Consider the following 23,374-nt stretch of genomic DNA (forward strand, 5'->3'; position numbering starts at 1 on the left):
TATTTGTGTGCACTTGAGACCACATGACTTTTGTCTTTCCAATGCTGCTAACAGGGCTAAAGAGTCACAAAATGTATACCAGGAAAGGGGGTTTAGAGATTGTCTAATCCATTGGCATTCTTTCTTCAAACAGAAGCAAGCACACAGAAATTTGAGAGCTTGAAGATTGTTTGGATGGCAAATGCAGTTCAAGCTGGTGTGGTGGGGCCTGGAGTCTCACCTGTGTGGCTCTCCTCCTATTGGGGGAATAAGAGAAGCACCCTGACTGCATGCTTCAAAAGAGGGATCTAATTCAAACTTGAATTTTTGAAGAAGTTGCACATAAGAGGGCAGACCATTTGTCTCCCTGACAGATATAGCTGTCTCAGAAGATGGCTCAAGTTAGAGATGTAAATAGAAAGTTTGGTTTCCTGCCTCTTGAACTGTCTTGCTGCTTGCAGAAACTCCTGTGGGCTAACCCCATGCCTAGAGGTCCCTCTAAGGAGCTGCCCTTCCAGGAGAGGGCCCCATGCTCCTCAGCTTTGTGCCACCACAACTTAGCTGTTCCACATCACCCTTCCTCAGAAACCCATTCTCGGCTGGCTGCCACTTACTCTGGCCTATAAGTCATGCCAACAGGTTTGGAAATCTGATATGTAAAGAAGATCATTCTCCCAGACATGCTAGTGTTTTTTCACTAGTGTTCTTTAGGAGACAGTACCTTCCCCTGAAGTCAGTAACTGACCACAGGCCCTTCCGGCAGCACAAAGCCTTGGCACCAGCCCTCCTACACGCGGTTCAGGCCCAGCATCCTTGTCCTCTATAGCCAGGCTGTAGTCCACCTCCAGGAGGGCTTGTGGGGAAGCATAGCCTGGCCTTACATGAATTAGCTGAGGGAATAGCCCTGGGGAGAACCTGGATGGCTCCCTGTTGTCTCCTTGCCCTCCTTTGCCAGTGCTGCCCAGCTTCCTTGCTGATTAGAAGGACCTCATGCCAGAACCACCAGAATCCAGGGCCCTGCATCAGTCCTTGGGTTCCTGGGTGTGTCATTTCTGAAGTGCTTGAGGAATGGAAAACCCTCACCCCAAAAATGCATTGCCCTGACATTGAGAGATGCACGGCATACGCGGGGTCAGCAGGGCTCAGAGCTGGTCTGTGCTCATCCGGCCTGGCATGCGCTGTAATTCCCGTAGGCCTTGGTTTCCCTCAGTACTATTGTAAGAAGCTCTACTGTGACAGTGTGTAAGAGAGATGAAAGTGAGAAGAGCTCAGCAAGAAGGCGAGTCAAGGGCTAAGTGAATGTAGGAAATGTATTGCTGATAATTCAGTTTTTGTCAACGTCCTTGGCCATGCTGGAAATAATGCCTTCTTGTTGGTCCTCACAGAAACAGCTGTGCTTGGAGGCTTGCTTTCCCCAGACAGACCGCCAGGACACAACACGAGAGCCTGCGATTGCAAAACAAAATACTCTTAATTGTTTGGCCACATTGTGGGAGTTTTCACCTGATTTTGTTTGGGACACATGGATACAATGTGTCTCTACAAAACCTTGATTCTATTCTTGGTTTTTGTCGTAATCTTGGATAGGTCACTTGAGCTTATATGAACAACTATGTTGATTTATAAGAATGAGGACAATAATGCCTGTTTTTCTTCCTTCTAAACAATTTTGCAATGATGAAATTAAGTAGGAATATTTCTGAGGATGGAACTTTCCATGAAAGGTCCTTGATATTGTTATCACATAGGTTTCTGAGGGTGTGCACTGCCAAGGTCAGTTGGCTGCATGTCTGTTGACTGTGCTGGTGGCAATTCTAACTTATGCAGTGTATAGGCTTCTCATGCAGTATCTAGCAGTTTTCATTCATCTCGCTCATTTATCCTCTTTTTATGCTTGTGGAGAGAAAATTAAGCTTAAAAAGAAAGGGGGCTTCTGTTGGCATTCTGTATCATAATTGAAGCTATACATCCTCCAAGCTCCAAACTATACAATAAAAATTCTCTTGAATACTCCTTTACTCCCATAATCCCAAGCACATAGCTTATTAAGTTATTAACCAGCAATTTCTCTGGCAGCATATTAAACTTTACTTTTAAACAAGTCACAGAGGGAGGGAAACATGCATCTCTCATAAAAGGAATGAAAAACATACACCCTCTAACACAGTTTCCCTGGGCTTTGAACAAATCCCAAGCCCCACACAAGGTCATTTTTTTCATCCTTGTCTGCACATAGCTGGAGTGTTAGTACATTAATGAGAAAAAGATGCCTAATAGAAAGATGGAAAACTCAGCGGGCCCCTGGAGCGTGATGAGGGTGAGGTGGAGGGGTGCCCCCAGGGTTCTGTGGAAAGGCAGGTGAGCCTGAATGGAGGGAGAGGCAAAGCTGTGGGACTGGACTTAACAGGTTTGCTTGTGAGCAGCAGCATTCCCAGGGGAAGCAGAGGAGACCTTGGCCTTGACTTGAGAAGGAGACCCCCAGGATCTCTGCAGGCTTTCAGATTCCTCCCTCGAGCCCTGGGAGAGTGGCAAAGGCTCTCTGCTTTGACAGGTTCCCCTCCCCTCGGAGCAGCACTGCCCTTCTGGGGGAAGTCCACTTGGCCTGGTTGTGCATGACTGGGGCAGCTCATGGTCACCCACTCTGTGCATGGCAGTATAGCAAGAATGCCCTAGGACCACTCAACCCCCCGCACATGGCACTGAGGATGGTTTTACTTGAAAAGCAAATCCAAATAAAGGGCTATGAGGCAGCAAATACATGGGGGTGTGAGTAGTAACACTTGCAAAGTTCCATACCAGCAGAGGCTGCCTGGCAGCTAAAGCGTACCATCCAAAACTGCAGCTCTGCATCGCACCTACCCAGGTGGGAATCAGGTAAGCTCCAGGCCCTGAGGAACAGCCAGGGCCTGCGTGCTGCCAGCTGGCCCCACTTGCACATGTAAATTCTCCCTGTTCCAATGGAGGGGAAATAATTTGTTTAAAAGTATATATTTTGCACTTCACAACCACTTGGCATTTTTCGTTTAAACAACTCCCCTATTGTTTCTCCAGAAATGGTTGCTTAACCGGAGGCTAGGGTAAAAATGGAAATCAGGATGGGAGATGGGGGTTTACCTTTATTTAATTGATACTTCCATATTTCTATGGCTTAGTGTGGCCTGCATCTAAGGAGCACATCCTAACCCACAGCAGCTCTTCCTTTTCTAGCCAGATGTAAGGAGAGGCATTTGCTGCCCTGCAGACACACACCATTGTGGTGCGGACAGCCACTGTCAGAAGTATAGCAAGGGCCTGCATGGAGAGTCAAATTCAGCATCAGAGTTGATGATTAGGGAGGGTTTCCTAGAAACCACCTTTGAAGTGAGTTTCAAAGACAGGGCCTGTTGCTGCCGGACATGCATCACATGAAAAGGGTCCTAGGACATATGAATGTGTTACAGTCTGTTGTCTCCTTCTTTACTGTTTTGTCTCCTCCCCCCACCTTCTTCCCACCTCTGTGTCCTGACTCCTTATCCTCTTTGGTTGTCTTCTCTGCGGTGGGCCTACTGGTAGTAGTCTAAGTGTTTCTACCACCCCTGGGGCAAGAAGCTGCTGGAGCCTCTCACTCATTATAGCTGACAGCAGAAGTGATGTGGGCAGAGGCCCAGAGGAAGAGCCCAACAAGTGGGCTGTGATAGACCCCTGCTGGGACTGGGTCTGTTAGTAAGCCTTAGAGCAGCCAGCTTGTACTGTTTGTATTCTGAACTTTTTTCTCTTTACTTTCACCAGGCCAAATCCTTCCTTGTCTCCAGGCTCCACCTTCATGACATTTCTCCTAATCATTTCCTGTGTGCTTTGTCTTTCTGCACATTGAGTCCCCACCCCTGCCCCCAAGACAGTAAGCTTTGCAAGGCCAAACCCATGTCCTTGCCTTCTCCCGTAACGCTGTCCCCCATGGTGCTTAGTCGGAGTAGTTCCTGGGAACTGGAATGACCTAGACCATGACTCTGTCTTGATTTAGAATCTTTAACTGACATTGACAGCCTAAAGCCAGAAAAACTGGGGCGGGTATTGTAGTACAACAGGTTAAGCGCCAAATGGAACAATTACGTAACACATTAGAGGACTGGTTCAGTTCCATTCTTGTCTGCTCTGCTTGCAGTTCAACTTCCTGCTAATGTACCTGCTAGTGCAGGGATGACAACCTTAAGTATTCAGTGCCCTGCCACCCTATGTCAGATTCATGTGGAGTTCATTACACTTGATTGTCCTGGCCCAACCATGACTGTTAACAAACATTTTGGGAGTAAAGCAATAGATGGATGAATCTCTGTCTCCCTTTTTCTGTTGCCTTGCCTTGCCTTACAAAGAAAGAAAGAAAGAAAGAGAAAAATAAAAAAAAATTAAAAAAAAAAAGAAAGAAAAGCCAGAGTAACTATTTTCAGTCTCTGAAGATGGCAGTGAGTTGTTCTGAAAGGGTTATAGTTTATCCTATGTGACATGTCTGTCTTTTCCAGGCAGCCTCACCATATTGGTGGAGCTCAGACTTTCCAGTGTGACTTAAGCTGATGGGGTTCCCCTAGGGTTTTCAATCCTTTGAAGCTCTCAGAGCTCTTAAAGGTCACTTCTTGGCCCAGCACGGTAGCCTAGTGGCTACAAGTCCTCACTTTGAATGCACCGGGATCCCATATGGGCACTGGTTCTAATCTCGGTGGCCCCATTTCCCATCCAGCTGCCTGCTTTTGGCCTGGGAAAGCAGTTGAGGACAGCCCAAAGCCGTAGGACCTTGTACCTGCGTGGAAGATCCCTAAGAAGCTCTTTGCTCCTGGGTTTGGATCACCTCAGCTCTTGCCATTGCAGTCACTTGGGGAGTGAACCAACAGACAGAAGATCATCTTCTCTGTCTCGCTTCCTCTCTGTGTATTTGACTTTCCAATATAAATAAATTAAGCTTTAAAAAAAAAAAAAAAAGGTCACTTCTAAAGTATCCCCATTTTGCCTCCCTGGTCTATATCATTTCTTGCTACTTTTCCCCTGCCACATCACCTTGGTACTTTTTGTTCTCTAACATGTCATGTCCAACCCAAATCTTGGCCCATGCTGTTTCCTGTGCTGGGGTGCTGTGCCTGTGTGCTGCCTCCCGGGCTCCTCATGCTCCAGATCTCAGCCACAGTCCTCTCCTCCACCATCCTACATGTTACTCTTAATCTCTGCTTGAGATAGACACCTATCATACCTTAGTATGGCCCTGTGTTTATCCTGCTGAGCTAGTAGCTTTCAAGTTTATTTTACTTCTTTTTTTAAACTTTAAAATGTAGGCTAAAGAGGAAAGAGGGAGAGATGGGACAAAAATGAAAGCACTCCCTTCCACTGGTTCATACCCCAGTTGCCTAACCTGGGCTGGGCTGAGCCAGATCTGGAAATCTAGAACTAACCTTGAGTTTCCCACATAGGTGACAGGGACCTAACTACTTGAACCATCACCTGCTGCCTCCGGGTGTCCATTAACAGGAGGCTGGAATTGGGAGCAGAGCTGGAACTCAAACCCAGCATTGCACTATGGGGCAGACGTCCCAAACAGTGTCTTGGTGGATGACTGAGCCAATTTCCTGCCCCAGCTTTCAAGATTTTTTTTTATAACCACTCATAAGGGATCCCTTTCACCTGTGTATGTGTACACACATACCCCAGGACACAGTAGATGCACACTCATGAAATCTTGTTCAGTTTGAAATATTAATAATATCTATGTGGCATATAAGCAGTCTGGGGAAAAATTGCAACAGAGAGGGATTTACTCAAGGTTTAGTGTGCTTAATGTCAAAAACATTAGCTTTCAACATATTCAGCACTTTTTTGATATCAAGTATGTAACCTTATTGATAACCACATTTGGTACAATGTAGAATAGTTTATAATTGGAAAAGGAAAAAAAGAAACCAACCAATTTTACTTACTGTTTTGTTAAATTTTTTATGTCTTATGTCAGTGATAACAGTAAAAATTCATTTTAGCAAGGACTATATACTGTGTGTGAGAAGTACATTGATAAAACAATGCTTATCTTTATGACTTTGATCTACTCTGATTATATTTTTTAAAAACTTTAATTAGGTAACAGTCTCTCTCTCTCTCTTTTTTTACAAAAGGATAAGAGAGTTCCCTCAAAATTGGAGACAGAGAGCCTCACTGTGTCTGGTTGTATTTTCATCCTTTCTCCTTCCCCTCTTTCCCTGCCTCTCTCCATTCGTCTCACCCTTCCTTTTTGCCTTTTCTTCCTTCCTTCCTTTCTTGCTGGTCACCACCTCTCGCTGATTTCATAACTGACTAACATGCAGTTTGAACAACACTATTCAAAACTCCAAGTTCCTTGAGGGCAGTGACCATGTCACTAAATCATTTCATCCTCATATTTCCAAACCCTGTCACTATTCCTGCCTTTCAGTCATTTCTTAATCTGTGTTTTCTGAATGAATAGGCTTCAGTTTAAAAATCTGCAGCCGCTGGGATTCCGGAAGGGACAGGAGAAGTGAATAATTTATCACAGACTGCCCAGGAGCTCCCGCGATCCTGCAGACACTGGGGCCATTGTGGACGCGTCTGGGAAGCCCTGCTTCTGTGTGCGCCCAGCTTCCAGGAGAGAGGGCAGGAGGTTTAACCAAGTTCAGAGATTTCCCAAGGCACGAACAGATGAGTCAAGTTCACAGGTGGATATTCATCAAAGGACAAGGAATACAAAGAGTACTAGAGAACACAAAGAGAGCAAGGAGTCCTTCACTTCATTTCATATGGCTCTCGTGGAGCCCGATGCCTCCTAAAAAGCACTCAAAGACTCCTAAAAATGCTGTTTTTCAGCCCTTCTGTTAGACCCTCACTGCTTGTGATTTTCCTTCTCTCTTTTTTAGTTCAACATTATAAATCTTCATTACCATGCCCCATGCCGGGATTTTTCCATTTAGGGGTGGAAGAAAAATCCCCAAGCCCACCAAAACCCTGTGGCTTGGGTTCCTGGCCAGCTGGCTTGCTGTTCCTCAGGATTTTATTCCCATCATCAAAGTGGCTTGACAGACCAAGAACAAACCTCTGGCTCACCCTGAACTCAAAATGTACTGTTTCCAAGTTAGAACAAACACCAAAGTAACAGCAAGAGTGAGAGGAGGGGAAAAAAAAGACTTTCCTGACTCAGAAGCCAGTCCAGAGTAAAGCCCAGCCCTGGGACTCCAGACAGAGCTGCCGTGTGGCTGTCTTGAGGGCAGAGCTGTGGCTGGTAAGCCCTCTAAGATATGTTGAAGAAGCCATAGGTAGACATTTGCAGCACCAAAGTGTGCCCATCTCTTGGAATCTCCCCATGGTCTCCTTGAGGACATTACACTTGGTTCCAAGCCTCATGTTCCCTGGAGCAGGCAGAGTGGCCCCCTAAATGTCCTAGGAGGCCAAAAAGGCCATCTGCCAGTCTTTGCAGCTCTAGGAAGGATGCTGAACACTTCAACCTGGCCAAGGGCTCTGAAACTGCCTTTTGTTCATTTAAACCACTTTTAAAGTAGCTGGTGATGTGGCGCAGCAAGTTAAGCTGTTGCTTGCAGCACCAGCATCCCTAAGCAGAGGACCAGTTCAAGTCTCAGCTACGCTGCTTCCAATCCAGCTTCTTGCCTGTGCACATAGGAAGGAAGCAGAAGATGACCCTAAATGCTTAGGTCTCTGCTCCCCATGTAGAACAGGATGGAGTTCTGGATTCCTCACTTTAACCTGGTCCAGCCCTGGCTGTTGAGGACATTTGGGGAGTGAACTAGTAGTCTCAAGTTCTCTCTGTTTCTGCCTTTCAAATAAGTTTTAAAAATAAATGAATAAATGAAAGAATCTTCAAAAAATAGAAAAAGTCTTTTTAAAGGTTTATTTATTCTTATTGGAAAGGCGTATATACAGAGAGGAGAAGAGACAGAGAGAAAGATCTTCTGTCCAATGATTCACTCGCCAAGTTCCGCAATGGCCAATGCTGCGCCAATCTGAAGCCAGGAGCCAGGAACTTCCTCCAGGTCTCCCACGCAGGTGCAGGATCCCAAGGCTTTGGGCCATGCTTTACTGCTTTCTCAGGCCACAAGCAGGGAGCTGGATGGGAAGCGGTGCTGCCAGCATTAGAACCAGCACCCATGTGTGATACTGGCATATTCAAGGCAAGGACTTTAGCCGCTAGGTCACTGTGCTGGGCCTGAAAAAGTTTTAAAAGATGTTAATTTGGCCAAAATTGTCATGGAAGCAGTGTTCCTTGTCAGACTTGAAAGGCCAGCCAGTTTCCCCAAAACTTCCTTTTGTGGTTCTTAGTTTTTAAAGATTATTTTTATTTTTATTGTAAAATCAGATAAACAGAGAGGAGGAAAAACAGAGAGGAAGATCTTCCATTCATTGATTCATTCACTCCCCAGGTGGTCGCAATGGCTGGAGCTGCACCCATCCAAAGCCAGGAGCCTGAAGCCTCTTCCAGGTCTCCCAAGGCTTTGGGCTGTCCTCGACTGTTTTCCAGGTCACAAGCAGGGAGTTTAATGGGAAGCAGAGCCACCAGGACAGTAACTGGTGCCCATATGGGATCCCGACACGTTCAAGGCAAAGACTTAAGCCACTAGGCTACCATGTTGGGTCCCCTTTTGTGGTTCTTAATGGCTCTGCAGAAGGATGGTCTTGCAAAGCAACTCTGACTCTCTGGGTCCTATGAGGAGTGGCCAGTGAATGATTCCCTGGGGAACACCAGTGCAGAGGAAGTACCTCATCTCTAGGAATCCTTTGCTGGTTCCTCCCTCTTACTAGGCCCCACAGCTCACAGGACAGGCCATGGGAGCTTCTCCCCACCTCTGCGTCCCTCTCAGGATATCCCTCCTGATCGACTTTGTCCATTATGTTGTCCCAAAGTTTGGCTTTTGTTTTTCTCTTTGTAACTAGACAGGGTTCTTGAAAGTCAGTCACCATCTCCCATGCACACCTAACTCAAGCTGGACACCCAGGAGGCATTCTGCCTGCTGTCCTGGACCGTGTACCCAGCTAGACAGCCCTCACTACACTGATTGATCTGCCCAGGGCCATTCTTCTGCCCTGATTTTTTGGCTGTCTTCCATGAGTAGTCCTTAGCTTTCACCAGAGGACGTTCCAGCTGTTGAACAGTGAGAATCCTAGAATGAGCAATGATATCATTTTAGAAGTCTTGGTAGGCTGTGGGGCTTTCCATCACAGACAGAAGAGTCACAACAGGAAATTAGAGTTAAAAACAACAAAAAGCAAAATACATGTCAAAGAGATAAAAAGTTTTAAACACTAAATGGAATGCTGAAGCACCAGAAAAATATGGGAAATAAAATCTTAGAGAATTGAACTTTGTAATAACATAACATAAAACCCAGAAGACATTTTAAAAAATTAATATACTTTCACAGAACTAAGCATTTCTGAATTGCCAAAATACTGCTGAAACACTAAGTGAGGTGCGGCAGAGCAGGCATTATGTCACAGTAGGTTAAGCAGCTGCTTGGAATGCCCTCAGCTCTTAATAGCGTACCAGTACAAATCCAGCTGCTCTGCTTCCCATCCACTGTTTACTAATGTATTGGAAAACAGTGGATGATAGCTTAATTAACTCAGTTCCTTCCACCCAACTTGGAGACCCAAAAGGAGTCCTCAAATTTGGAGAATTAACTAGTAACCAGAAGCTCTCTCCTCTCCTTCTCTATCACTCTGCCTTAAGAAATAATACTTTTTTTAAAATGTTGAATGAAAACTCAGATGCTGTGGTGTTAAGCCACTGCTTCGGATGCCCACGTTCTGTAGTTCATGTCTGCTTCCGGTCACCGCTGAACCATGCCTGGGCTCCAGGGTCCTGCCAGTGCACATGGGAGGCAGCAGGTGATGGCCCCAGTGCTTTGGTTTGACCCCCCATGTTGGAGAAGCACATGGAGCTCCTGGCTCCTGGCTCCAGCCTAGCCTAGCCCTGGTGGTTGGGGCTTTTTGGGGAGTAAGCCAACAGATGGAACCAATCTCTCCCTTTCAAATAAATAATTTAAAAAAGAGAGAAAGACTGCAAATTAATGTGAGAAATACAAAAAGCAGATTTGAACACAATTCACAGAAAAGAAAATTGAAATGTCTTTTTTTTTTTTTTTTTAAGCTTTGTTCATTGGTTTGGAAAGCTGAGTGCTGGGGGTGGAATGTATGGAAGAGGCAGAGAGTCTTCATCTGCTGATTAATTTTGTAAATACCTGCAGCCGCCAGGCTGGGCCAGGCCAAAGCCAGGGAACAGGAACTCCCATCTGTGTTTCCCACATGGATGACAGGAGCCTGAGTACTGGCACCATGATCTGCTGTCTCACGCGTCAATCAGTAGGAAGTTGGATTGGAATTGGGGGTGGGACAGCATTCCAGGCACTCTGATGTGGGATTCCGAAGTTCCAAATGGTGGCCTCCCCTACTGTGCCGCAATACCCATCCCAAAATTACTTTTTTAAAAAGCATGTGGAATGATGATCAACCTCACCAATAATTATTAATGTAATGGCATATTATTACTCATGTAATATTAATAGTTTTAATTAGTTTTTAAAAATACTTATGTATTTGAAAGGTAGAGTGACAGAGGCAGGGGGCAAAATATATGGAGAAAAATCTTCCATTGTTAGGACATAATGGCTCTAGCTGGGCCAGGCTGGAACAGGGAGCCAGGAATTGCATGCAGATTTTCCACGTGTGTGACAGTCAACATACTTCAACAAACTCCTGCTGCTTTCCCTGGTACACTAGCAAGGAGCTGGATGAAAAGCAGAGTATCCTATGAAACTGTATGATAAAACAAAATAGAATATTTTTAAATGTGAAAAAAAAAACTTAAAAAAAAAAAAAGCAGAGTATCTAGAGCGCCAATGATCACTAGATGCTGGTATTCCAAGCAGTGATTTAAGCCATTGTTCCACATTGCCAACCCCAAGGTATTATGTTTTTACATACCATCTTGGCAAAGATCAAAAAATTTGACCTTTATTGCCAGTTGCAGGTCTCAGGGAAACTAGAATTCTTAGACACTGCTGGTGAAGATACAAACTGGTACAACCTCTTAAGAGGACATCTTGTCAGCAATCAATACAAAATTGTAATACCTTGATTTAGCCATTCAGCTTCTTAGAGTTTTAGCTGATTATATACCCATATGCACAAAAGTAATGCAAAAATATGTTTTTTACAGCACAATTTTTTTTCAATAGTAAAAATGTCTTGGACAATCAGAATTTTTCCATAGGAATCAGGTAAAACTATGACATGGAGCAGTTAGCGCCTGTTGAGAAAATGAGGTAAAGCTCTATATCCTTAACTCAGTGATATCTAAAACCCATTGATGGGAAAGCATAATGTTGAGAATGCACTTCACAGGAAACCATTGTTTATGCAAAGATGAACAGGTGGATAGGGGCTGGTGCTATGACACAGTAGGCTAAACCTCTGTCTGTGGTGTCAGCCTCTTTTATGAGTGCTGTCTGAAGTTTCTGATTCATTTCCCTGCTTGTGGTCTGGGTAGCAGAGGATGGCTCAGGGACTTGGGCCTCTGCACACATGTGAGGGACCTGGAGAAGATTCCTGGATTTTGCCATTTGGGGAGTGAATCAGCACTCTGTCTCTCCTCTCTGTAACTCTGCATTTCAAATAAAAGTAAATTTAAAAGGGGGTGGGGAGGGGGCTAGCCATATATAAAAACTCCTAGATGAATAGTACCTTACTTTTTAAAAATAACTATTCTTAAAGAAAGGGCCTGCCATCTTTCTCTTGCGTCCAGATCCCCCGGCCTCCAGCCCACTCACTCTTTCTGTCACGTGATTCCAGGAGTTAACTAAGCCATGCCATTTATTGAATGAATGAGACATTTGTGTTTATCAACCTGGGCTGTGTTTGTGTCAGTTGGTTACGTCAAGTTTTCCACACATGGGTGCATTCTGCTCCTCCAAAATGCTAAATCAGTCATTTTCATGGCCAACTTTTTTACCCAAAATTTCATCCCGTAGGTGGAGAACAATGAAACATATCCCCCATCCCACCTTATTTTCAGCTAACTGGCAGAGGATCTTGGGTTTCAAATTTTTTTTTTCTGCTGGCCTCATTCAGGGGCAGAGCACAGAGCTGTGCCTGCTCTGTCCTCACACGGCCCTCCGCCCTCCGCCCTCCGCGCTGAGATTTCTGTTTCTCTCCCAAGTTGTTGTGTTTCTTGCCTGTGTGACCACCCATCTTTTAATTTTTTTTTTCTGTAAGACTTATTTAATTGGAAAGGCAGATCTACAGAGGTAAGTATAGACAGAAACAAAGACCTTCCAGCCACTGGTTCACTCCCCAAGTGGCCACAATGGCTGGAGTTGAGTTGATCTGAAGCCAGGAGCCAGGAGCTTTTTCTGGGTTTCCCATTTGGGTGCAGGGTCCCAAGGCTTTGGACCATCCTCTACTGCTTTTCCAGGCCACAAGCAGGGAGCTGGATCAGAAGTGGAATAGCCAGAATACAAACCAGCGTCCATATGGGATCCTGGCACTTGATGGTAGAGGATTAGCCATTTGAGCCATTGTGCTGGCCCCTCAGCTGCTCCATTTCTGATCCAACTCTGTGCTAATATGCCTTGGAAATCAGCGAAAGATTGCCCAAATCCAAATCCTTAGGCCCCTTTACCCACGTAAGAGAACTTGAAGAAGCCATTGTGCCAGGCACGCGATCATCCATCTTTTTTAGCATTGGCCATATAAATGCCAAAGGCTCATAAGCTACCCACTTTGAAAATACCTGTTGTCTCCTTCCTGCCAATTGATTTTCTGTTCTATACCTTTCTAGGCGAAATCCATGCTTGGTTACCAGAGCCGTGTATATTGATACTCTACTCCTGTTGACTCACTGCCTCAACAAAACTGCACAGGGCCGCGAGCCAGGTAAGAGTCACAGTCACAGTCATCTTTCTGAATGGTGTCTGATCTTTCCCATGAAGCTAGATTTGGAGCAGCTGCACCGCCCACTCCCCCAGCTTCTATTTTTCTAAGAGCAGCTTCATGTCAGAATCAAGCCAACTCCCGCAACTCCCATGGGCCCCTTCCAGACGCTTCTCTAGGAAACTTCTCCCTGTTTACTTGGAAATCTGCTGTCTGTTGGTCACTCAGGGAAGAGCACAGACTTTTCTCAAGTGTCCTCTGTGTTTCTGCGACCTTGACTTTTTCCTGCCTTGATGCATTTCCTATGCAAGGCCGTTATTGCCAGTAGCTGTGAATTCATGCTGCTAGCATTGTAGGGGAGAATTCAGTGCTGGAGCTGACTTCAAATCCACTGCTATGTCTCAAGAGTGCATCTCAATCTTTGACTTAAGTCGTGTTTCTTGGTCATGTATGTTTCTGAGTATTGGCCCCAGAGGCACATACAACCATTCTATTTTAATCATGATTCACAAAGTGTTTTTTTTTTTTTTAAGAGAGAAGGGCAGTTCCAAATAAAAAATTTTTGATGTGTTTATATAAGAGGCTGCAGGAAGTGCCTTACATGAGTTCCAGGCCACAGACTGAAACTGATTTTCATCAACACAAACTGGAATGCAGGGTAATGAGCCTGCAACTGGTTAGAATCAACCCTCCTAATTGATTAGGCCTGTCTAAAAGGAGGCTACAATTACAAAGTCAGATTCTGCAAACCAGCAGGCCAAGCTGGTCTTCTGTTACCTTTGGTCTGTCAGTGATTTGTTGTCTTCCATAAATACATTCAGGCTGTCAGCATCCAGCACTGTCCATATGGAACCCCATTCCCAAATTCAAACCAATTTAAAGTACTTTGCAGGGGGCAGGGGTGTGAAACCAACTCCCCCAGAACGCTGTGTGTCAGCCCACAAACCCCCTGTGGCCATGCAAGAATAATAAGAATACGCTAGACTTTCACCAGCTCTGGTCCCTAGAGAGGCATAGCTGTTGTAGCCGTTTGGTAAAATAGGATCATATAATTTTATAGCTATAAGCAGTCCCCGTTTATGCCTTTTATCCCGGAGTAATTATTAACAGTGCCCCCTTTGACTTTGGAGAGTGTGCAGGTTTCAACAATACATCACAGGTCACCATCACCATAAGGGCCCTGAGCTGCACCTACTTTGCGCTTGACTTAGCTGGAGTCTAGAGATTGTGAATGAGATGCTGCTGTGTAAGTTGTCTAAGACTCACACCAGGTCTGAATTTCAGTTCCACATCTGTGTGGTTTATGAGACTTCTCTGTAGTTATGTCCGAAGGGCCTTGGCCATATAACAGAGTTGTTTCCAGATTCATTCATTGGTATCCTGACAGAGTTCTGTATTTATGAGTTTGTTTGAATTGAATTTTTCTTAGCTTATTTAGGACTGTCATTATCCTTAAATGTCAAACATCATCTTTCTTCCACAATGACCCATCTTCTGATAAGCTGGACTCTGTGAAAATGACATTGGTTTATTTGGATTTTCTTCCAAACATAACATTATCAGTATAATACTCTGCAAAGTAAGGCATGGGGGGTGAAGGGAATGGGGCACAAAGCCCACTTGTTCTACTATGACAGCATGGCTCTGTTTTGTTCTGTGTTGCCCAGTAAGGCAACCAGTTGCCATATAAAGGTCTTGAAATGTGGCTGGTGCAAATTGAGATATTTTGTAACTATGAAAAATATACACTGGATTGGGGCTAGAGCTGTGGTGTGGCAGATTATTCCATATGGACACTTTTTTGTTTTGTTTTGTTTTGTTTTGTTTGTTTTTTAATTTTGGATTTTTAATTTTATGGTACAATTATGTAGGGTCTGAGATTTCTGCCCCCCCCCTTGAATTCGTTCCCCAACTGATTTCCCCCATATTGTTGCAATAGTATAGTCCTTCATAACAAGTTACATTTCCATGAGTCTGTTATGAACACTGTTTTGAGTCTTAGCTGCCCACTTATGATCTAACTCTCTGCTAATGTGTCTGGGAAAGCGCCAAAGAATAGTCCCAAGTTCTTGGGCCTATGTCACCCGTTTAAAGCTCCTGGCTCCTGACTTGGGCCTAACCCAGCCCCAGCTGTTTTAGCCAGTTGGGGAGTAAAGTAGCAGATGGAAGGCCTTTCACTCTGTCCCTCTCTCTGTAACTCTGCTTTTCAAGTATATGAACTTAAAATAGGAGTGACTGAGTGTGTGTGTGTGTGTGTGTGTGTGTGTGTATGTGTGTACACTGGATTTAAAATACTTATGAAATGCAGAAAAGTAACATTTCTTGGGGGCTGGTGCCATGGGATAGTTGGCTAATCCTACACGTGTGATGCCAACATGCCATATGGGTACCAGTTTGAGTCCCAGCTGCTCCATTAATTTTTTTAAGCTTTATTTATTTTTATTGGAGATGATGATGTACAGAGAACAGGAAAGACAGAAAAATATCTTCCATCTGCTGATTCACTCCCCAGGTGGCTGCAATGGCTAGAACTGAGCCAATCTGAAGCCAAAAGCCAGGAGTTTCTTCCTGGTCTTCCCTGCAGGTGCAGAGGCCCAAGGCTTTGGGCCTTCCTCCACTGCTTTTCCAAGACCATAAGTAGGGAGCTTGATCAGAAGTGGAGCATCTGGGTCATAAACCTGAATGAGCCCCTATGGGATCCTGACACTTGCAGGTGGAGAATCAGCCAACTGAGGCACCATGCAGGCCTTCCGGCTGCTCCGTTTCTGATCATCTCCCTGCTAATATGCCTAGAAAAGCAGCGATAGATTGCCCAAGTCCTTAGGCCCTTTCACCCACATAGGAGAACCTGAAGAAGCTCCTGGCCTCAGACTGGCCCAGCTCTGGCCATTGCAGGCATTTGAGGAGTAAACTAGCATATATATGGAAGATACTCTCTTTCTGTCTGTCCTTTCTGCAAACTCTGCTTTTCCAATAAAAATGAATAAATACATTTTTTTAAAAAGTATAATTTTTTGGTAACTATTATGCTGAATATATCATAAAATGGTAATATTTTGACATTGAGTTATATTTTTAAATATATTATTAAAATTTCACCTGTTTCTTTTACTTTTGAAAAGGTGTCAAGTAGAATGGGGGAAAAAACATGAAATTGCTTTGAAATATGTGAATTTAGCCTTGTCAGATGGAAAGATTTGAAATTGGATGACTTGTCACAAAAATGTAAAAGATACACTCAAGTAATGGTAGTGATGAAAGAAAAAAATATGACTGCTAGAGAATTTTCATTACATCTATGGCTCCTATTTTGTTCTTTGTGGAGGCACTGTTTTGTCCCGTCCTTTGCAACTTGCCCTAGTAAACGTGTGTGTGTGTGTGTCTGTATCTGCTCGTATGTTTGCATTCATAGAAAACATCCATACACAGTGACAACAAATTTTCCTCTTTTGAGAACAGAGTGGATTTTTAAAGCTAACCAAATGTCAAAAAAAAGGTTAGAGTGGGTAGCATTGTTTGAGACAAAAATAAACTATAAGCCTAAAGTGAAATCTCTTCTTGTGTGTGTCCTCAGTTATTTCCAAAGTCGGTTTGAGAAGCAGTAGATCACCTACTTGAGAGCAGTGTTGTGGAGCAGGCATGTCCCCTGGTGGTTCAGATGCTGCTGGAGACAGCCAGCCACGTTGCGTACTGGATTGCTTGAGCTCGAGAGCTGACTCTAATTCCAGCCTCTTACTAATGTGCATCCTGGGAGACAGCAGGTGGAGATTCAGCTTGTTGGGTCCCTGCCACCCACGTGGCAGGGCTGGAGTGAGTTCCTGGCTCCCCTCTTTGGCCTGACTTGGCCTCCTCAGCTATTGCATAGATTTGGAGAGTGAACCAATGGATGGAAGGTTTCTCTCTCTTTCTCTACCTTCCAAATAAATAAAAAGACATTTTTTTTTAAAAATCATGATATTGTAGTTTTATCTTGCAAGTAAGCTCCTGGAAAGAATGGATGATGTCTTAGATTCCTTGTTGCCCAGCTAAAAACAGAGCAGGCCTTTGTTAAGGAGGTCAGTTCTGGGGCATTGTGGTGATGCAGGTTAGGCTGTCCTTGTGACAGAAGGCTGGTTCAGCTCACAGCTGCTCCACTTTCTGTGGAGCTCATTGTCGATGCACGTGGGGAAGTCGGAGGATAAAGATCTCTTTCTGCAGGCCACGTGAGAGACCAGGATGGGGTTCCCGTCTCCTGGCTATGGCCTCTCCTCACCCCAAGCTGCTGCAGGCATTTGAGGAGTGAACGAGGAGAGGAAAGATCTCTGTCCCTCCCTCTCTCTGTCACATTGTCTTTCAAATAAATAAACCTCTTTTTAAAAAGTTGGTTAGTTATTAACTGATTTATTGAGAAGTTTGCCTGTTTTAAAATAGTAGCAGTTATTAAGATGCAAGTCTTTTTTATACTCATGCATCAATCAGATGCCACTTCTTTTTCTGAATTCAAATGAAATTTGTATACTGTATATATCCAATAACCTCCATTTTTAAAGATCTATTTGCTTTTATTGTAAAGTCATATTTACAGAGAGAGCGAGACAGAGAGATCTTCCATCTGCTGATTCACTCTCCAAGTGGCCACAACGGTCAGAGCTGAGCCAATCTGGAGGGGGAGCTTCTTCTGGAACTCCCATATGGGTGCAGGATCCCAAGGCTTTGGGCCATCCTCGACTGCTTTTCTAGGCCTGAAGCAGGGAACTGGATGGGAAGTGGAAAAGCCAGGACACAAACTAGCACCTGTATGGGAGCCCAGCATTTGCAAAATGAAGATTTAGCCACTAGGCTACCACACTGGGCCCATAACCTCCATTCTTATCTTACAAGTCACTGTCAAAAGAGTGCCTCGGGTACTCTGAAGCCAGATTCCTAAGTGCGAATCTTAGATCTGCTGTTTAGTTTGTGACCTCGGGCAAGTCATTTAACTGCTTTGAGAAGTTTCATCTCAAATGTAAATAGGGTAAGAATAGAATCTGTCTTAGAGTTGTTGTTGGCTTTACATGTTATGTATGTGCTTTGTTTGGTACCAAATTAGTGTTAAACATGTATGAACTACTATTAATATAATAATGATTATTACCATTATTACTGTCATTTACTAAAAGGCATACTTCTAATGCAGTGCCCTGCAGACTGGTAGAATAGTTCTCAAGCCCTCACAGTCCTCAGGAAGTGGGATCAACTGCTATCCATCTCTGATGGACAAAAGATTATCTTGTTCATCGATCATTTCATTCATTTAACCTGCCAACATCAAATATATGTTGCATTACCTATATCTATGAATTGGAATTACAATTAAGTATAGTGAGGCTTGGTAGATACCAGAACAAAGTATGTACGAGAAACATGTGAGTCACTAAGGAAAACGAAATGTCATTTCTATCTGGGAGGATGAGAAAGGCTTCATAGGCAGGGAAGTGATTGAGCAGATTCTGACAATGAACTAAGGGGATTCTCCAGATGGGCAAGATGGTCGGTGGGTAGCACACACCAGGGACACAACCAAAGCCACAGGGGCACACATCGGCACAGTCTTGAAAGAACTGGGACAAGGTGAATGCAGTACCGGATTCAAGGCCAGGCAAGTGTGACTAGAAGTGAGGCTGGGAAGGTGGAAACATATTGAGGACCCTAAAGGCCAGAGGCTAAAGAGCTTGGACTTGATCCTGTAGACAAAGATGTGGTTTGGTTTTGGTTTTGTTCCGCTGTTTTATGTTGTTTTTGTAGAGGCACAAAGATAGGGAAACAGAACCTTAATGTCTGTGTTTCAAGGGCTAAAGTTGGGAGCCAGGGGCCAGCTACTCAAGCACATGGGTGGCATGCACCCATCACCCCTGCCTCTCAGGTTGCGTGTGGACAGAAAGCTAGAGTGTCAGGAGCTGAAACTGAGTGTGGGATCCAGGCACTCTGCTATAGGACACCAGGCATCTTAACTGGCATCTCAGTTACTAGGCCAGACGTGTTCCCCAGATCATGTGTTTAAGACAAGGTGACATTTCTGGCCTTGTCTTTAGGACCCTCTTGAAGCCAAGTTCCTGTTGTAGCTCAGAAAGAATATAACTGGAAATTCACTCATTGGATATCAGACTTTTCCCACTTACTGCGATTAGTCAGTATTAGGAGGTCAGAAGGTGCATGCGGAGTGGAGGATGGAGGACCAGATTTTAATGAAAGGGAGCATGATGCTAAAAATAGTTGTTCAGAATGGTCAGATGATGGAGAGGTTTCCTTCCTTCAATTTCCATTTTATTAACTTCATGTAGAGTAACTTCCATTCATATGTGGATGTGCATGTATTTGAATTTAAATGTAGTTGAGAGGGATTATTCTAAATGCAGTGAAATAATAGTTTCAGGGGAACTTTGTTAGGTGGAGGAGGATCTTCTCACCCTTTCATTAAGTGCTGTTCTGTAAGTGACCTTGGAAAGCTCTTGCTACCTCTGAAATGTCTTAGAACAACACTGCAGGGCTGTGGGCATAAACAAGCAGAAAAACAGTGAAGGAGTAAGGCAGAGAAGATGATTAGAAAAGCTTAAGATAATGATGTGTTTTGTGTAATTCAAACTTCTTATCTCAGGACTTCCCAATCATTTGAGGTTTCCTAAGCCATTAACTTGCTTTTAAAAATTCCAAATCTGGAAGTTTTGTTTGGAGTTTTAAAGTGATTTAAACCCACAAGGACTCTCTGTTCCCTGTATTCTTTTTCTTCCTCTGAATCCAGCTGTCAGCATTAGTATATATCAGTTTCTTGCTGGAAGGAAAATTATGGCTTCCAGTTGGGGCTGAGGGTGGGATGGGCCTGACTTAGAGGAACCAGACGCTTGCTGCCCCAAGGACTTCAGGCTATGTTACAGGCCCAGGCAGGGCCACGCCATCTGAGAGCTTAAATCCTCAATTATTGGCGCTAAGATGGGAAATTTTCTATTGAGATACCTATTTGTTGAAATACTGCATGAAACTTGACCACAGATTCATCCCTTTCAATCCAAGATGGACTTGCTGTTTCTCTCTTCTAACCACACCCCTCAACTCTGGGTTTTTCAGCTATTGAATTAAACATTTCCTAGACCAAATATTTAAATAAACATCCTACCCTCGGACACACTGATCCTGGTGGGTATGTGAATGAGTTTTTCCTTCTCTAAACTCTATTTTGTAAATTTTATATAGTCTGGCTTTTTCATGATTCTGTTTTTAAAAATACATTGACCATCCAGCACACGAGAGACCCAGGAAGGAAGGGGCAGAGCTGGCGGGGGGATTAAGGGGCTGGTCCCCTCGCTGGACAGCCAATCCCACTGGAGAGCGTGGGCTGGGATAGAGACAGACACGACTAAGCAAGGCTACAACACCTGTGCGCTGCCTGTGGACTAGATCAGGGCCACAGCATCAGCTGGCAGAAGCTGGCACTGGGGACTAATTCTGTCGAGTCAAATCACAGGACCACCTAAAGAGTGCATAAACCGGGACAGAGAGACCTGGGAGGGAAAAAGTGGGTTCCCCCTTCTTGGGTCACTATTCCCGTGGGAGGGCATGAAAACTAGGATGGGGGCTGGGATGGTTAGATAGAGAGGCACTCAACCACATATGTGAGGGCTGGATGGTTGAGTTGGTTAGATAGAACTAAGCTTTAATACCCATTGACAAGTACAAGAGCCAAATGGGATGGGGGACAGATTGGTCTTCTGCTACACATACTGGCAAACCAGGGTAGGGGACGGGCCTGGTGGGGGTTATTGTGGGTCGCCCCGACTAGGCTGCAGATCCCACTGGTTGATGTAAGGGCCGAACCAGACTGGACTGCAACACCCATTGGTTCCAGTGCAACTCGGGACTGAAAACAGAACCAACACAGCAATTGCAACCACCAGCTGATCGGGGTGATGGACTGTGCCGGGCCCTGTGCTTGCTAGAACATACAAGAAACTAATCTGGGAATACCTCAAAGTATCTTTGGAGCTCTCCCCAATTGAACTGCTGGACTCAGAACTCTAACCAAGAAAAGACAGAAGACAGAACAGGACAATCATTCATCTCAGCTACATGTTGGCAGCGAAATATGGGACAAATGGAGACTTCATGATGGACCATATCAATCAGTGGACCACCTCATTGAGCGAAACTGGCAGCGACTCATAACTTGAGAACTATTAACACCACTTGAGCACATATCTCAGAGTATGCCCCACATCCTGGACTTGGGGTGGGCGGGAAACCAGGTGGGGCTTCTCCCTCAATGTCCCCCTCTACCTCAGATACATGATGGAAACAATATTGACATAATAGCATTGCCCACCTCCCTATCCCCCTGAACCTTTTTTTTCTTTTTCTTGTTTTTCCTTTAACTATAGTTAACTATGTAAAGATTGTCAACAACAATGCAATAAAATGGATTTTAAAAAAAAAATACATTGAAATAGGAATCTGGGGACCTGGCACAGTAGCCTAGTGGCTTAAGTCCTCGCCTTGCATGCCACAGGATTATATACGGGTGCCAGTTCATGTCCCAGCTGCTCTACTTCCATCCACTCCCTGCCTGCGGCCTGGGAAAGCATTCAAGGATGGCCCAAAGCCTTGGGACCCTGCACCATATGGGAGACCCAAAAGAAGCTCTAGCCTCCTGGCTTCAGGTCGGCTCAGCTCTGGCTGTTACAGCCATTTGGGGCATGAATCATCAGATGGAAGGTCTTCCTCTCTATCTCTTCTCTTTATTTCCAATCCAAAAAAAAAAAAGTCTTTAAACACACACTAAAAGAAAAATAAATAGGAATCTGGACAAGGATTAGATAATCCAAAAATGATAAATGATATAGTAACAATTTCATAGACATGTCCAGAAAATTTCCTACCAGTCATAATCATGGACAGCCCCTCAAATGTACATATGATGCCCATTATGCTCCCACTTTTTTAGGAAGTTTTATTTTGAATATTATCTTTCCTGTAGAAGATCAGTAGTAATAGCCAACATTTGAAGCACATTTAGCATTGTGCCAAATACTGTGTGAATGAAGGAGGTTCTAGGAATGTGAGGAAACCAGAGCCCAGAGAGGACTGCCCAGTGTCACCTGTGTGCTGAGACCCCCTGCACTAGGACCACAGTCAGGAGCCACCAGTCCTCATAGGCCCACTGGGGAGTCAGCTTCCCGGGTCAGCAGAGAGGGATTCCTTTTCTGCCTACCTTGGTTTTCCAACCAAGAGTATGTGCAATAATGCAGGAGAGTGCCAGCCTGGGACTGGGGCATGTCACTCAAAAGAGAATGCTTGACTGCTCCCAGGCAGCCACCTGTGCTTTTCATCTTTGTAAGTGGACCTGTGGCCACTGCACAAAACACTTTCCAATACCAGGCTGCTGGTGACTGCATTTTGTGGTTTCTTTGTGAGTCGTGATTTATAGTTCAGAGCTCATCCCTCTGCCAAGTGCAATAAACATTTTGTTTTAATTGGAATGTAACTTTTATTGTTATTATTTTTCTTTTAAATGCCTTAAAAGTGACCAGCTTTTGAGAGTGAAGTCAGAATCCCTAAATAGTTTAAGGGCCAAGTCAATGTGCTTTGTAGATGAGTGGGAGATTAGAAGACAGGCTGCCATTTATTACTGCTTATATTTATGTCATGGACATGATGTAACATAAACCCTCCCACTGGCCAGCTTAGATGTTGATGATGGTTAAATGGTAAAATCAGCGAGAGGTGTTCAACAATGCCTTGTATTTGTACTGCCTAGCATGAATAATATGTGTGTGACATGAATAAATAAAAGGTCGGTGATTTTTATGACATATTAACTTCCTTCACCTAGTCCCTGGGCAATGTAGCCAAACAATTACAAAGAATAAAAACATTGGCAACTTACAAACACCTGCTTTGATTATGTAATCTAATTAGGTTAAATTTAACCAATTCCATCTGAACAAATTGAAAACAATTCTTATCCGTCCCTCGGTCATTCACTTTTATCGGTGTTGGACGCAGATGTGTTTAATATGACACAGTTGGTGCTATCCTCGCAGCTCTGGGTGGGAGATAAAAAGAGAATTGAGGACATATTTTTAGAGTCTTCTGGAGACTTTGTGTTTCTGGGTTTGGAGCTATGAAATTTTAAGAAAAAAAATGCAAACTTAGTTGTCAATAAATGAGTTGGTTTTCTTCAAAATATTGTAACTGTCATCTAAACTCTTATTTTGGCAGAAAACAGCTTTCCCACGGAGCAGATGAATCCTAGCTGGCTTTCGGAAGTCAGAAAAATTTAGGGTGTGTAATTAGCTTGCTGGGTTAATGTAGTGTTTATTCCTTATTAATTTGAAGCCTAGCACTGAGTACACAGGACCGCAGTTGTTAGAATGTTAGAGCTGGATCATTTAATCTGTAGGTAGAGTGGAAACTAGCAATTATGTGACTTGCCCAAGGTCACACAGCTCATCTGCGAAATAGTTGAACTTTCCTGGCTTCT

At 44.2% G+C, this 23,374-nt stretch overlaps 1 protein-coding gene across 1 annotated transcript in view; it reads left to right on the forward strand.

Annotated features, from left to right (window-relative positions):
- The window catches only part of THADA (THADA armadillo repeat containing), a 332,219-nt gene that overhangs the window by 239,291 nt on the left and 69,554 nt on the right, over positions 1 to 23,374 (forward strand). The window contains exon 30 of the mRNA XM_058668010.1: positions 12,794 to 12,888. Coding sequence (XP_058523993.1) covers positions 12,794 to 12,888 — 95 coding nt within the window. The remainder of the gene's footprint in view (positions 1 to 12,793; positions 12,889 to 23,374) is intronic.

Source organism: Ochotona princeps, chromosome 8 (assembly GCF_030435755.1).
Source record: "Ochotona princeps isolate mOchPri1 chromosome 8, mOchPri1.hap1, whole genome shotgun sequence".
Classification (NCBI taxonomy): domain Eukaryota; kingdom Metazoa; phylum Chordata; class Mammalia; order Lagomorpha; family Ochotonidae; genus Ochotona; species Ochotona princeps.